The sequence below is a fragment of the Abrus precatorius genome, unplaced genomic scaffold (assembly GCF_003935025.1).
Source record: "Abrus precatorius isolate BTA unplaced genomic scaffold, Abrus_2018 Scaffold7, whole genome shotgun sequence".
Classification (NCBI taxonomy): domain Eukaryota; kingdom Viridiplantae; phylum Streptophyta; class Magnoliopsida; order Fabales; family Fabaceae; genus Abrus; species Abrus precatorius.
The window spans coordinates 5,564,293-5,580,802 of NW_020874417.1; the positions used below are offsets into that span (position 1 = coordinate 5,564,293).

The 16,510-nt window shown below is 32.8% G+C and overlaps 2 protein-coding genes across 3 annotated transcripts; both read right to left on the reverse strand.

Moving 5' to 3' along the window:
* Positions 1–2,115: 2,115 nt before the first annotated feature.
* Positions 2,116–8,094, reverse strand: LOC113871960 (transcription initiation factor TFIID subunit 12). Of its 2 annotated transcripts, XM_027509060.1 has the most exons (10): positions 7,674–8,093; positions 7,382–7,643; positions 7,140–7,292; positions 6,125–6,613; positions 4,205–4,279; positions 3,516–3,594; positions 3,372–3,436; positions 3,229–3,264; positions 2,787–2,975; positions 2,116–2,248 (listed from the first exon to the last, which is right to left on the reverse strand). In XM_027509060.1, exons 1-9 carry the CDS (start codon positions 7,943–7,945, stop codon positions 2,841–2,843), a joined length of 1,566 nt encoding a protein of 521 aa, XP_027364861.1. In that variant the 5' UTR covers positions 7,946–8,093; the 3' UTR covers positions 2,116–2,248; positions 2,787–2,840. The 2 variants fall into 2 exon arrangements, with proteins under 2 accessions (XP_027364861.1, XP_027364860.1); XM_027509059.1 differs by having other exon boundaries at positions 7,152–7,292; positions 7,382–8,094.
* Positions 8,095–13,165: 5,071 nt separating this feature from the next.
* Positions 13,166–15,062, reverse strand: LOC113870899 (serine/threonine-protein phosphatase 7 long form homolog). The gene is made up of 7 exons (XM_027507437.1): positions 14,783–15,062; positions 14,419–14,668; positions 14,240–14,324; positions 13,902–14,149; positions 13,806–13,818; positions 13,459–13,670; positions 13,166–13,352 (listed from the first exon to the last, which is right to left on the reverse strand). The coding sequence occupies exons 1-7, from the start codon at positions 15,060–15,062 to the stop codon at positions 13,166–13,168; spliced, it is 1,275 nt and encodes a 424-aa protein (XP_027363238.1).
* Between the last annotated feature and the right edge of the window lie 1,448 nt (positions 15,063–16,510).

Genomic DNA, 16,510 nt, shown 5'->3' on the forward strand with positions numbered 1-16,510 from the left:
TGCATAATAAGAATATATAAGCTTAAGATTTAAATATGCAATTGACTCTGACATGAAATCTACCAGTACAAGAAAACAAAAAGAGTGCAATATGAATTTCTTTGAAGGAGAGTCAAATCGCAGATAATTATAAATTAGCATGAGAGCAGTTTGCACGGTTGATGTTGATGCAATGCTAAGGCAGGGAACTAATTATGAAGATGACACCACTAAGGTGTTGAATCATTTTCTACAATACTTCAACAAACAATCAGGGACTTAATGGAAATTAAGGCCGAGCTTGGAGTAGTTAATGTTGGCCCATTAACAGAACAAAGGCAAGGTGTGTTGCTTGGAAAACACTTTTTTTTTTTTTGGCTCAACCGAAACAAGTAAATAAAGTAATTAAAAATTAACAATAATTATCATCATGTAATAATATATGTACAAATGTTGAAATCATGAAAATTTTTAATTATATGATCAAATAAATTTCATATCTTATAATTATTTTATGCTTGATTTTATTTTTAAAATAATTGAATCATCGTCTCGTTGTCTCTAAATGAGAGGATGTATTTGTTCACGCTCAAATAAGGTTTGAAATAATATAAATAAAAAAAGTAAAATACATAAATTTATATGAACTACTTATAATCTGCTTCAAATAAGGTAGTCCATTTATCCACTCTCAATTGTATATAGGTATCCTTACGCTGATTACATAAATTGTTTAATAACAAAATGAAAACCTGTTTGCTACATCGAAGTTATCGATAGAAAAAAGACATTGCACCCTTTGTTTTACTGCAACATACTTAGAGGCATTCCCATGACCGAACTAATAATGGAATTCTTTTGCCGATTTTACCAGCTTTTTTTTTTTTTTTTGGTACGTATGGCCAAGAATAAAATCCTTGTTAAAATATTTAAAGAAGTATCAGACTTAATTTGTTGATATTCACCAGATATTTTTGTTATGATGAGTTTGGTGACAATTTGTGAAAGGATTATAAAACTACCAACTATATCTTAGGACAAAAGCCACATTGGTTTCAATTTTGTGATACCCATCACTCAAATTGCAAAATCATTAATCTTGCATAGGTTAAGTTGAACTAAAACATTTCAACTCCCGTTATCATCGGGTCCAAGTTTTGGAGAATAGTATACCTTTAATAACCGTTAGCAAATAATAAATACCCTGGCATAATACTAACCACTTCAATGTCTACATTTATTTATTTTTCGTTTGTGTTTGGTAATATAATCTAATAAGTTTTTTAGAAGCTTATAATTTATTTTTATCTAATAAATTAATAGAACTATTTAGTGAATAAAAAATAAATGAAACTTTTTTATATAAGAAAAAGAAAATTAAAATTAAAAAATAGAGAACAAGGGATAGTCCAATTCACCATTACAAAGCGTAAAGTACATATAAAGATACACATTCCAGGTCAATTTATCTTGAGATAAAATGCAGTTTTGCTATTCAAACATCAAATAATAAATATTAACTTACATTTTTGCTCCTTAATGCACCTAATTAAGAAACTCTACATTTAAGCACATGAAACTTGAGTTTATTCATCTGTTTAATATTTTGATTTTATTTATATTCTGACCTTTCTTTTAATTTGCTCGCCTTCTAGCTTTGCAATCGCATTTCTTTGTGCGTGTGTACAAAATAGATCATTTTACATATTACTTGAAAGGGTATCATACAAGCAGTCAATTGCCTGACTGTACTCGGTTAATTCTTGAATAATATATCTGGAAATACATGTTGATTCCTACTATCCATGTACGAAACATCCACGAGAAAAATTGATGGCCACGTAGCCATATATACCTCCGTTTTCACGAGGTCTCAAGTCTGAACCCTAGTCTGCCATGGTATTAAAATTGCTGATGCGAAACAAAAATGAAACCAAAAACGACGATTCCTGTGGATATTGATACTCGAAAGCCCGCCTTTACAGGAAAAGTAATTACATCAATATTTGGGGATACTATTTGCATCAAAATTAGAAAGTCAATCATGTTACAAAATGACCCAGCCTACCCCACCAATGACTTTCATACAGTTATCAGTCCAAAAAATTATGATGTTGCTGAAGCCAATTCTCTTTTCTTTTTGGTTTTCTGGTGTTTGACAAACTCTGTAAGACGATTCATACGAATCCAGATTCCCTTGTCTGGTTTGCAAGGTTTCAAAATTCAGATCTTTGCTCGTGTTCTGCTAAATGGAATGCTAAGAAACAGCCTGAAAAAAAAAAAAAAAAAAAAAAACCATGATCGTCTTAAATCAATAAACAAGTACAAAATCTTTTGCTATCAAGTTTCACAAAAGTAGTAAATCACCTTATACGCGCATGAAAAAAAATATAGACGAATAACAAGTAACAAGAAGAAGACACGAAAATAACAAGTTTGACTAAGGTCGAACAACTGTCTTAGCACTAGGTCGAACAAGTTGGCCTGGAAAAGTAAGGCTTCAGCTTGTCATCTATGAATTTGGGGGATAGGAATAGCATAAACTAACATTACCAGTCAAAGTCCTACTTACATCATTATGAGAACAAGTCATGCAGATTTAAATGTTTATCAGGATCAGTGGATCACTGCTCAACATGATTGGTTTTACACTTCGACAAAGTTAATCGAAAGTGAAAGTGTGAAGCCCCTCCCTTAAAGCATCATATTTGTAGGTCTGTAATTCATGTTGCCTGACGAATAGCAGATATTTATGGTACATATTGCAAACAGGAATACCAGTTTGATTTATTACAAAATTAAACTACCTTTGCCATAGTGGTTTCTCCATTGCTTTGTAAAGCATAAATAAAGCATTCATTCTATGAGGTTTTTGGGTTTGGAGAGCCAATGACATTCAAAGGTGTCTTCGCTTGACTACCCTTTGCACTACCAGATGCCTGGCCAGCCAAGCCCTTAGCATGCGCTGCCTCAGTTGCTGCCATTGATTTCTTTATCTGCAAACCAAGATAAACAATAAATGAAATCACAACAATCATTGCCATCACTATAATAATAACAAAAAATAGAACTACATGTTTACTGAACATAGGTTAAGGAAATAAAGAACACAAGAATAGGTATAGCAAGGGTACCACAAGAAGTCTACCAGCATGTCTTCATGCTGGCAGAAAAATGTAATCACAAGAAGCACCTCACAAGTACAATATAGCTACCAGAATAAGAAGAGAAAGAGAAACCAAAACTTACAGCTGCCAGACGCTCCTTGTGAATATCGCTTGCAAGCTGCAAAACCATCACAAATTACAAGCCAATAATATGAAATTCAAAATATAAACCAATCAATAAAAGCCTAAACATAAAGATGCAACAAAGATTACGATAGTGCTTACATGTCTTCTGTAGCTTTTAATCTCATCACCACCAAATCCAGGAAGTGTCATATTCCAATTTTTCTCTATAAAAACGTAGAACTGACTTAAGCATGAAATGTTTTGATGATAAAATTCGAGCACAGAATTTTTTCAGTAACTAACCAAGATGTAGAAGTATGTCCTTCGCTTCCAAAGTTGTTGATTTCCGATGTTTGGCTAGTGAACAACCAGACCTTGTTATCTATTTAACGATAGACAAAAGAATGGCCATTATTGAAAAAAATATATTATGAGTATATAAAAATAAATAAATCATGATAAGGAGATTATCTGGAAAAAAAGACCAAGAGCAATTGTGAGCTTAGTTCATTTCTATGCATATTAATCACCAAAAAAAAAAGAAAACCGATCATAGGAAAGAGGAAATCATAAAACAAGTCAACATCAATTATTTGGGGCTTAAATTAACAGAAAAACAATGTATAATGCCCAATGTACAAGCAGTGGAAAAAGAATGTATAACAATCAGAAAGATGGTAGAAGAAGAGCTCTAAAAATGTGTTTTCTACTTTCAGATTAGAAGATAAGCTAAACAAAAGTGCATTTGTCAAAAAACAAAATAAACCATAAAGGCATTAGACAACTTTGAGAAAGATTATGCTTAGAAATCATTAAGTACAGTAACTTAGTCAAAATGATAAATGAGATAGTAAGAAACAACTTTGAGAAAGATAGAAGAAAATAAATCAAAACAAAATAAAAGATAAATCCAACAATTTTTATCAAGTTTCGAAAAGGTGAATAATCCCATCAGTCTGGTGAAAACAATAAAACCAAGGGAAAATACTCACAGACTCTAGAAAATTTTCTGCAATATCCACAAGAATGTCTGCAACTTCAGGATCCAACTTCTCCAGTGGATCAACCTGCCAACAAAGCAGAAATGTAAATATATGACAAAAAACAAAAAGTAGTTCATGAAAATAGGGCTATTACAAGCTCACAGAATCATAGTAAAATTATTAACTTTGAAACACCTTATGCCACATTGCATTCCATAACCAGAGTCAAATTGTAACTCATCCCTGAGTTATAAATGAAAGTGGATCTGTATTGTTGCACAACAAAGTGTTTTAAGGAAACATCCATTGAGCAACAGAGGGAAAAGGCAACTGTAAGTAGTTGAATAGTTCTGGGTAAACATATATCATAACCACAAACTACAACCAAAATAGAATCAATACATAGCTAGCTAGCACACACATATATACTGTCATGTTTTTAACCAGCTATATTTTGGGAAAGCTATTGGTTCTTTCTTTAGAAAGCTTTCAATTTCAGGAAATTGCAAAAAAAAAAAAAAAAAAGATAATTTTCTCAAAATAATCTAATCAAAGAGACTAGTTTAGTTCAGTGAGTTCAAAAAGATCAACCAACATATTAATACAAATCCAGCAATCCAAACCATTGAGTTATTTGTTGCCAGAAATTGTTACTCATTTACTGTTGTAACTTTTTCTAATGCGTCTCAAACACTTAATTACTTATATTAAAAGCATTTACTGAAAACATCCATTAATTTTAAAAAAAAATACAATATTTCAGTGGTGAGAGAAAAAGGTGTGATTTTTAGTCTGATGAAAAGGGGTAGAAAGAAATCCAGAGTAAATTATTAAAAGAGACATTTTAATTAATTATATTTCTGAAAATTTGATTCTTAAGCAAGCCCATTTTAGTCCAATGAAAAGGGGTAGAAAGAAACCCAGAATAAGTTATTAAAAAAGACTTTTTAATTATTTATATTTATAAAAATTTGATTTTTAAGCGAGCCCAATAGCGTCATGTGATTCATGTAGCCAATAATAAGATATGGCTCAGTCATTGTTGTTGAGAGAAAATGTGTAAGAGTAGGGGTAGCAATACTCTATTACTAGTAGGTTCAAATTCAAATTGCTAGGAAAAATCCTAGAAGCCCAATTAGCCCAAAAGAATGTACATGCTTATAACATAATCTTTCTTATCTAGTTATCATATTCATTCTATTACACAAAATTGTGGATAAAAACTACCAAGCATTAACCATAAAAAATTTAGAAATGTGAGCAAAAAATCTTTGACAATTTATTATATTAAATTTAAATATAAATTTTAGTAGAACGCCACATAAGTTTATTTTTAATTTAAAAAGAAAATTTTGTCTGGTTTGACCTTCATTTTCGATGGGTAAAAAAAAACATAGTACAGAAAGAGAATTGTATTAACAAAATGGTCATTTACTAAGAACATAGAACCTACGTAAAGTAAAAGCTACATTAATAGCTAAATATTATTATGGACTCAAGCCTAAACGGTGCCAATTCCAAATAAAACTTCTACGACACACTACAACCCTAAAAGCTAGCCAAAGTTATCTTAGTAGCTTTAAGTGTTTATAAGCAACCATCTAATTTCATACATGTCTAATATGGGACCTGATATCACAAAATTCTATGAATGGACCTTTAGGAAAAACCATGGAATTCTTTTGAATTTCAACAGGTCACTTAGAATGGAACTAATCAAAATGATTAATGCAAGCCCTCTATATATTAAATTAACTTTCTTTCATAATAAATTAGGAAGTCCCTTTAAGAGACACACAGTAATCCTACTTGAACTACAAAATCTAGGGAATTCCAAACATGTTTATTTAACAATAGATGCCAGTAATTAGAAATAAAATAAAATATAAGAAAATCTACTATGGAACACAAGAAATTAGTGTAGCTCACCTGATTGACTAGCTCATGGATACTTCTCTTGCTGAGAATACTATTACAAGATTCATCAGTATCTACATTTGGTAATCTATTTTGAATCCCTAGTTGAACTGCATTAGATTGTGTTGCCACAAAAGTTGAAGGTTTCTGATTTCCGGCCACTTGTAGCCTTGTAGGCTGTTGCTGATGAGGCACATGCAGAGCCCTGGATGGCAGAACCTGTTGCCCAAAATGCTCCTGCGATTGATTAGATGGCAAAGGTTGCTGCTGATGTGAAGTTGTTGGTGCAGATTGCTGCTGTGGAGGAATATGCGACCTTTGCTGCAAGGATTGTGGGTTCAACTGCTGCCTATAACCCGGGGAAGGCAAAGGAGGCTTCCCTTGTGGCCCAGATGACAACCATGGCTGATTAAGTGATTGCATACTTTGTGATGCACTCTGAGATGGAGTAGCAGGCGATCCAACTGATGAGGGTCTCATAACTCCATGCCCTTGGAAGCCCTGAAGAAAATGTAACAAATTATTACGAAATCACCAGCAATTTCCCCCCCTACAAATACATAAGTTTGTAAACAAAACACAAGCATTACAGCATAACAACGTAGAATACGAAAATAAGAAATGCTGGGAATATCTACAATTTCAACTTACAAATCACAATAATACAATATGGATCATAAGCTTATAAAAGGGAATAAAACTTAAACTCATCTATTCTTCACCAACCCTAAACTAGGGAGAACCTCTTTCCACAACACAGAACCAAAAGCTGCCATCTCGAAAGTGAAAAACACACTCAAGGCTCCCATATAAAAGTTGATCTACACTTCAGTCATCTCAACCAAATGAATTTTGATTTTATAGTATCATTCGGAAGCCAAGAGAGTAGAACTCAAAACACCAACTTCAACCCTAACTATATTTTCAAACACAACAAACTCAAGTTCCAATGCCACAAGCCCTCTAACTAGGCCAAGCAGAAAACCCTAATATCCAAATTGAAAAGCACACAAGCAGTCATAACAACATTAACACTAACTTGTGAACCAGCAGGTTGATTATTTTGGGCAGCGGATGAAGGTCTAAGAGATGATTCCACTGGTCTCTGTTGATGTGCAGGGATTCCACTTGGCCGCATTTGAGACCCTAGCATACCCATTCCTTGCATTGGTGCTCTCACCTGAACATTACAAAAAATGAAACAGAGTAAACTAAGAGTGTAGTTACATTCATTCGAAACAATGAAAGATCCCAATTGCAAAGCCTTACCTGGGAAGTGCTAGAATTGGAGGAGGTAGATTCCGTTACGTTGACTCCGCTTCGACCCAACCCGCCAAAATGTTGACCGAAAGAAGAGGAAAACGGAGGGGAGGGATTTTGGTGGTGCGCGGGTACACCAATTGCCATGCCTCCCCTCGGCGCCGCGGCTGCACCGGGAATCGGCGCTGAAGATGATGGAGGAGCGGAAGAAGGTGGGAGCGACGAGAAGTGTTGGAAATGAGACTGCGGTGGATGTGGCTGCGGCTGCGGCTGCGACTGCGACTGCGACTGCGACTGCGGCGGCGGCAAATTTCGGTTGAATGAAGCTGGAGGGCGAGGTTGGGGAGGTGTTGGAGTGGGGGGTTTGGGGCTTGGGTTTTGAATCGGGCTTGGGCTTGGGTTCGGGCTAGGGCTAGGATTAGGATTAGTGTTAGGGTTTGGGGCTGAGATGGGAGGGGTTGATGATGAGGAGGGTGGAGGGAGAGAAGGTGAAGGTTGTGGTGGTGGTTGAGGTTGTGAGGGTTCCGCGGCGCTCCGAGCGGTGATGCCGGTGGCCGGAGTTTGAGGATCCATTGAGTTGCGCTACTTGTGACTTGTGAGAATAATGTGATTGAAAACTTGAAACGGAGCAATGTAACTACTCACTGTACATGGCCTATTTTGTCGATTATTATAACTGTTTTTTCTTCTGTGGCTCTGCGTATGTTAAGGTACCTGAGGAATTTACTGGGAACTCTATGCTTAATCTATAGGCTTTTTTATTTAATTAATACATATTTAAAAATAAATTTTTAAAATATATTTATTTTTAAACTAATTTTCTGTTTGAATTTTTTTTTACATCAGCAGTAATATTTGCCATACACCAATGATAGTATTTTTTTATAATTTTTTATTACTCTATTGACTATATACGTCCAATACTAATCCATCATCTGACATATAGATTTTTAAAATGGCAGAAAAAATAAAAAATAAAAATATTAGTTTTAAATATAAAAGAACGATAGACATTATTTTAATATTTTTTTATAGTCTATTGGTCATCGTTGGGCGATACTAGTCAAACTTTTGACATGTGGCAAGCAGGCGAGAGTATCGAACGTTTTGCGACGATAGCACTATCGGTAGTCAATATGCCTCATGTTTATCGCTTTGACTTGGACGATATTGCTCCTCTCTTAACATATGGCACAAGGCATCCTTTTATCTGTTAATTTCTTACTGTATATTACCCAATTTTACTTGGTATATATACATGGAGGAGATTCCGAAAATACAGTTTGGATTGGAGGAGCGAAAGAACATTTGAGGTTAGTATATGTTATTATTAATTTTATATTTTTGTATTAATAGTGTAGAAATTTAGTATAAAATTTAAAATAATTTTTTTTTTATTAAAAATTAGTAAAATAAACGAAGGATTTAAATAAATTTAGTATAATATATATGTAGATTTGTTGATAAGTATGTATTTATAATTTATTATAATTGATTTATAGAAGAAAATTAGAAAAAATTTGTGATAATCATGTAAAGTAAAAATTTTGTAATAATGAGTCTACTGCATTGTAAATGTAGTTATTGTTGTAGTTGTTAATTAAATAAATAAATAGTAATTTCTTATTTAATAAGATTTCAGAAGAATAAGTGTTGAAATGATGTATATTAGGATGCACAAGTAAGTAATAAGTTATGTAACAAATAAATATGGATGTTTTGAAAATTTAAAAATATTATTAATATAATAAAATGAAGCATAATAATTTATTAAATTATTGAAAAATGTGTGAAATGTTGTAATTATAATTGAAATATGAATGGGGTTATTTGTTATTAACAATTAAATAAATAAATGTGTTCTAATTGAGTAGTATAATTTGTTGATGGAAGATGACTGATTTTGTGATAATTGTATATTGGAACGGTCGAATATTTTCAAGTAATGAAGGTGTTACGTTTGAAGGAAATAATAAAATGATAAAGATTGCACATTGAATAAGTTTGGAGACATTGAAATGAAAAATCCATGCAAAACTGAAATTGTCTACTAGTCAGGTTATATCTAGATTGATTTCACGATTTTTAGTAGACCTGATTATTAGACAATACACAATTATGGATATATGTGATAATGAAGATATTGATTAGAGCCGGCAAAATGGGATGGCCCGATGGATTGGGCCCAAAAAAACCCGTTAGATGGGCGAGTTTGAGCTCTTAAAAATAAGGCTCGAAATTACCTTGGGCCATTTTGGCCCGGTCCAAATAAGCCCAGTACCCGATAGGGCTTTAACTGGATTGGCCCATGTGGGTCCGGACAGCCCGTATATATATATATATATATATATATATATATATATATATATATATATATATATATATATATATATATATATATATATATATATTGAGATTAAATCTTGAGTTTTAAGGAGTTTGAAAGGGAATATATTTTAGTTTCAAAACCCTAAAATTACAAGTCTAAATTATATACTTTTTCACCGCTACAAAAATAATAAAAAAAATAAACCAATGGCCTTTTACAACTTAAAAAAAAAACAAATAAATAGTATAATACAAAAATTGGACATAAAAAATGAGTGTTCTATTAAGTTCTTACAAAAATAGTTTAACATGGTATGTTACAAACACTAAAAATAGCAATAAAAATAATGATTTGTTGTTATAAAAACAGTAAAAAAATGACATGTTACAAAAATAAGAAAAAGAAAAAAAAATATTTGAATTGTTGGGCTAGTCCACATAAGCCCGTAGCCTGCATAGAATAAGGCTTGGGCAATAAAAATATAAGCTCATTTTCATCTTTGACTAATTAAGCCCGACCCGTTTGAGCCCGCTACCCGTATCGGGCCGGACTGCCTGTTTTGACAGCTCTAATATTGATTGCATGTTAAGTGCTTTTCTTCAACAAAATTAGCGAAGTGCAATTGAAGTATATGCAGATATTGCGTCTAGTGAGAGTTCTTGTATTCAGTCACAAGGTGTGGACCTAAATTTATCAAGTTCACGTGATAACATGTCTGAGGCAGATGAACCCCTATTTTTATCAGGTGTAGTAATTTTATATTTTTCGATGAAAATATATCAAGTTAATTTCATTGTAAGTATGTTTACCTAACAATAACTTTCATGGTTGTGTAGAATGTGAATATGAGAATGAAGATGATGATGACAATGAAATTGAATGTGGGGATCTTGAAGAAACTTCATCTGAATCTGATATGGAGGGTGGAATTCATAGTAGCTTGAATATAAGTAATAATGCTAGAGTCGAAGGTATTAAGTACATTAAGCTGTTATAAAATACGTTTCAATAATAATGTAAAATAAATCGATTATGTTGTAATGTGCAGGGTTGGTTGAAACTCCTTTTTGGAATTCTAGTCCACATTATACCTATATTAACTAGCAACATGCTAATGATGAATTGGAAAATATAGATGTTGATCCTGATCAAGCATGAAGGGAGGGTGATGCATTATTTGTTGGGCAAATATTTGAGTGTAAAGAATATGTTAACATGGCTCTAAAAAGTTTTGCATTGAAAACACATCAAAGTTATATTGTGGTGGAATCAAAACCAACAAAATTTCATGTGAAATGCCCAAATCATAGTACAGGATGTCCTTAGAGGGTTAGAGCAAATTTGGGCAAAAATCTTAACAAGTAAAAAATCACAAGGTGTGGTGGACCACATACGTGTGTTCATGCAATGATGTCTCTTGACCACAAAAAATTGGATTCAAACTTCATTTGCAGTTGCGTTCTTGGTAAGTTGCACTAATTTTATTACAATACGTTTAATGGTTCTATATATTACTAAAGAAGATTATATATAATTATATTGTTATTTGTAGGTATGGTAAAAGAACAACCATCGGTGCCAATCACATTAATCCAAGAAAAAATTAGTGGTCAATTTGGCTATCAAGTTTCTTACAAGAAAACATGGAAGGCAAAACAAAAAGCTATAGTAAAAGTTTTTGGTGATTGGGATGAATCGTATGCCACATTGCCAAGATGGTTAGAGTACATGCAATTACATTTATATGGGTCAGTATACAAAATTGAAACTAATGACTATGTGAGGGGTCACCAAGTGGATAACAGATATAGAGTGTTTCATCGATTATTTTGGTCATTCAAACAATGCATCACTGCTTTCAACTTTTACAAACCCTTAATACAAGTAGATGGTACTTTCTTGTATGGTAAATACCATCAAACTTTACTGATTGCTACCGCACAAGATGGAAATAACTGTGTCCTTCCAATTGCCTTTGCCATTGTGGAAGGGAAAACTTTGTCAGCATGAGAATGATTTTTGGCTTTGATCCGTCTTCATGTCACTGAAAGGGCAGGTATTTGTTTGATCTCTGATAGACATCAAAGGATTAAAAGTGAAATTTCTAATCCACATCTTGGGTGGCTACCACCGAACGCATATCACGTGTATTACATTCGTCACATAGCAAGCAATTTTAATCAGCGATTCAAGAATGCAGGCTTGAAGAAAGAGTTAATCAAATTAGGTACGAATGTTGCTTTGGCTTAACTCCAAATATTATTCAGTTATCACGTATTGATTTATTGTCATATTATTCATTTCTTCTTATAGGATATGAAACATGCAAGCAAATATTTGAAAAAAAAATTGAACAGTTTTGTAATGAGTCACAGGACATTAGAAGTTGGATTAATTGGATCTCCAAAGAAAAATGGTCTTTGGCTTATGATCAGGAAGGAAGACGTTATGGGCATATGACTACCAATTTATCTGAAGCTGTGCATAAAATTTTAAAAGGTGCACGAAATTTGCCAGTAACAACATTGGTCAAATATACATATGCACGGTTAGTAGAGTATTTTGTGAAACGTGGTGAGGAAGCAACAACAAAGCTTAATAATGGTAGTAGATATTATCGTAAGTTAATGCAGCAAATGGAGAAAAATCAGTAGGAAGCTTCTTCACATCAAGTTAGACGATATGACACACAAAGAACAAGGTTTGAAGTAGAAGAGGCTTTTAATCCTATCACGCAACGCGGTGGTAACAAGTGGACTGTGATTTTATCCAATAGATTTTGTGAATACGGAAAGTTTTAGGCGTATCACTACCCATGCTCACATGTCATAGCTGCTTGTGCATCTGTGAGTATTGATTATTGGCAATGGGTTGATCCTGTTTATTTTGTCCAATCAGTTGTTAATGCATACTGATCTGACTGGTGGCCACTTGGAAATGACAACAATATTTTAACATCAAATGAATGGAAGTTAGTACCATACGAGCAAAGATCAAGGGGAAGAGGTCGACCAAAATCAACCCGTACTAGGAATAAAATGGATTGGGTGGAGTCTCAACAACGTCAACGATGTCGTTTATGTAAACAGACTGGTCACAACCAACGCCATTGTCCTAAGCATAATGAACCTATATGACACTTTTTAAGTATTGTTAATGCATTACTATTATTTTAGTCTTTTGTTACGTTTTTAGTTTAAGTATTGTAACATTTTTTAAGTATTGTTAATGGTATTAGTCTTTTGTTACGTTTTGGTCACAAGATGGGAATACGAACGAACATGGACATATTAATAAAGTTTCATCAAAGCATCGGATAGTCATAATACATAATAACCAAAGATATAAATAGAATGCTAATGTCACTCATGTCTACCGTGGAAGTCATGGTCCTCATGTGGTGTGAGGATAAAATTACGAGGTCGATCTCTGGCTTCCCTATGAGGGTTATGTCTAACATCATGCTAGGTAGGATCTCTAACTGCTCTAAATTGGGCATTTAGATCAATGCCTTGATCCCCTAAGGATAGTGTAGAAGGCTCTCCTAGTGACCCAGTAACTGGACCTGGAGCGGAGGGTGTGAATAGTAACAGATCATACGAAGGCGAGGTCATAAAATGATGAAAGTCGGGAACATAGTCTTCTGCAGTACTTAACAGAGATGTAGAATGTGTGGTAGGTTGTGATGAGTGAAAGTATGAAGCATGTGTAGACTGAGATAGAATGGAAGGCATCTGTGAGGGGACAAAATACACACCATGGCAAAGGCTCAGGCTGTCCAAGATCAACATGTGGCTCCTCAGAGTGTCCACTTTGGACAGATGGGTCAACTCCTTGTGACGGTTCTAAGATCCGAGCCTGTTCACTCTGTAAAGACAACATAGTCTCAACTAATGATCGCAGCTCATCAAAAGTAAATGATTGTTGGTTATCAGTAGCCAAGTAGTATGTCCTCTCATGTGTATCTCCCTACACAAACATAATATTATGCTTGGTTTACAAAATACAGGATAATTATTATGAGGAAGTTAGGTGAATATACATACCATTAATGAAAATACAGTTGCATCTCTCATCATCTAACGTCTAGTATGACGAGAATACCATCGCATGTACTCTGAATTAGAACCCAATAAGCCAATCTGTGGGTCATTGCTGAAAACTCAATCCAAGCGCCTCTCCCATAATGCTAAGACATACCTGAACTTATCATTCCAATTCTCTCCAGTCTTACCTCTGAGTGTGATGTCATGTAATGCATCAGGTTGATAAGGATCTCGAGGAATGTATTGGACCATCCCAAACTGACGCATTACACAATCTGGTTGGTGCCACTCACAAATCTGTATGCAAATAAGGGGCACTACTGACCTCCAAATAATCATCCCTTCTAAGCAAGTTGGAGGCAATGTAGAAAGTAACTGTTGACTATAAGGCTGCCATACGATCTGCAAATTGAATAACGTTTAAAATTAAAAAATATTCTTAAAATAACAAATTCAACAAATAATGTTTTAAATTAAAATTAAAAGTCATACATCATCACGCATAAGACGGTCAAGTTTATATCTATAAAATGCAACATCTTTCTTCCCTCTTCTAGGCACCCCATTTACTAACCACCTAAACACCCCTAAAATTTATAACGTATAAATATACTCCAAAGTATTAATTTTTATAAAAATTGATTACAGAACTTATGATATAGTATGCATACCTGGCACCATAAGGAAGGTCATGTTGTAAATGTGGAGGATAAGGGGGAGCCAAACATGGGAACCTATCCCACGCCCACATAATCAGCAATGGAGTCAAACCTCCAATGGCAAGTCTATCAATGTTTGTTGCCATGCATAACTCTCTGTACAAAAAACTGATAGCTGCTTCTCCCCAGCTATACTGCCTTGTGATGGCAAAATCCTGAAGCAATGGCAAGTAACGAACTGTCACCCTGCTGCTAGAGTAATCTGCTAGCATAAACCCTTCAATGAGTCTAAGAATATAGGCTCTACCAAATCTCGTAAGCTGAAGCTTGTCATGATTTTGCATGGCAATGTGACTGAAATAATGATCTAACTAACTAAGCTTCAAGCTACTCCCCACAAAAGCTTCCAGTGGTGGTATAATACCTAGACTGTCCTCAACTATTTGCGACCAATTACATCCGATAGCTGTAAATACTGGAAGCCCATGAACCCGAAGACCTGTCTGGATGGTTGTATCCTCAAGCGTTATTGTGCACTCTCCTAGTGGCATGCGAAATGTATGAGTCTTAGGCCTCCATCTTTCAACCAATGCAGTGATCAAATTTCTATCAAATGGAAAGTTAGCAAGGTGAGTAACTCTACCAAAGCCAGCCATCTCCAAATGAGATACAATCTATGCTGGAACATCGTCTATGCCAGCTGGTATGAACTGAGACTTCTTGACCCTCAACATTGGATGCTCTCGTCCATCTCAAATGTGTTCAGAGACATGTATACTTTGAAAACGCAACAAAGATGGATCCTCTGGCCCAGAATTAATTATCATACCTTGAGATGAAGATGAAGTCATCTAAATAAATAAAAATATATATTACCATTTAAATATCATTATAAACACATTAAAAATAATTATTCATGTATATAATTTGTTAAACTACTAATAATATAATTTTTAAATTAAATTTAACAAAATATAAATAGAATATAAAATGAAAAAAAAATATAATCCCAATTATATAACACCCTAAAGTTTTTTTCAAAATTGATAATAATATAACAGGTCTAACACAACAATTATGTATTTTATTTTTATGTCTCACATAAAATATCAGCATACAAATTTCTATCATATATCTATATATTAAATTTTAATGGAAACTTTCAAATTAATAATTATGCATCAAGCCAGTAACAACAACATTTCATGTTATACTTATTATCTTTTACCAATAACTAATTGGGTATTTTAAAATTAATTTTTCATGATTTAACTAAATTTTATATTTTAACTATCATAACATTTATATTTTTTTTCCTAAACATAATATTACAACTAATAATATATGAAGGATTTTTAGACTTTTTACTTAATAACAATTTTATTTCTAAATATAATTATCTTGTTATTTTATAAATATAACTAATTGTGTATTTTAAATTTAATATTTTATGATATAACTAAATTTTTATATTTCTTTATATTTTAACTATCATAACATTTATATTTTTTTTTCTAAACATAATATTACAATTAATATAATATAATTTTTCATACTTTTTACTTAATAATAATTTAATTTCTAAATATATTTATCTTATTATCTTATAAATATAACTAATTGTGTATTTTAAATTTAATATTTTATGATTTAACTGGATTTATATTTTTTTTATATTTTAACTATCATAACATTTATATTTTTTTTTCTAAACATAATATTACAACTAATAACAAAATTGCACTACTTATACATAAATTTTTTAAATATCAAGCAAGATCTACATATAATCTTTTTCATCACAAATTAACAACTATATTAATTACAGTTAACAAAATTAAATTTATCTATAATTTACAATTTATAAACAAATTACAGTTTAAAAAAATACCAAAAATTATTTTCTATATATCATTTTTGCCTTATTCTACAGTTCCAGCCAAATACACAGTGTTTATATATACATACATTCACAATATTCATAATAAATACAAAAAAAACATACTAAAAACTGAAAAAAAATTAGAAAAAAAATTACTATTCCAGTTCATCACACGAAGATCTTAAAATTAAAATTTAAATCGATTTTTTTTTTTCTAAATGC

Bases quoted from the DNA above. Each gene is read 5' to 3' on its own strand.
- LOC113871960 (XM_027509059.1), bottom strand. From the start codon at position 7,945: ATGGATCCTCAAACTCCGGCCACCGGCATCACCGCTCGGAGCGCCGCG. The intron at 3,437-3,515 runs GTTAGTTACTGA...ACGTTTTTATAG, and splicing joins GGACATACTTCTACATCTTG to AGAAAAATTGGAATATGACA. The intron at 3,265-3,371 runs GTAAGCACTATC...ATGGTTTTGCAG, and splicing joins TTAAAAGCTACAGAAGACAT to CTTGCAAGCGATATTCACAA.
- LOC113870899 (XM_027507437.1), bottom strand. From the start codon at position 15,062: ATGGCTGGCTTTGGTAGAGTTACTCACCTTGCTAACTTTCCATTTGAT. The intron at 14,325-14,418 runs GTATGCATACTA...AGGGGTGTTTAG, and splicing joins GACCTTCCTTATGGTGCCAG to GTGGTTAGTAAATGGGGTGC. The intron at 13,353-13,458 runs GTGTGTATTTTG...ATCTCTGTTAAG, and splicing joins CAGCCTGAGCCTTTGCCATG to TACTGCAGAAGACTATGTTC.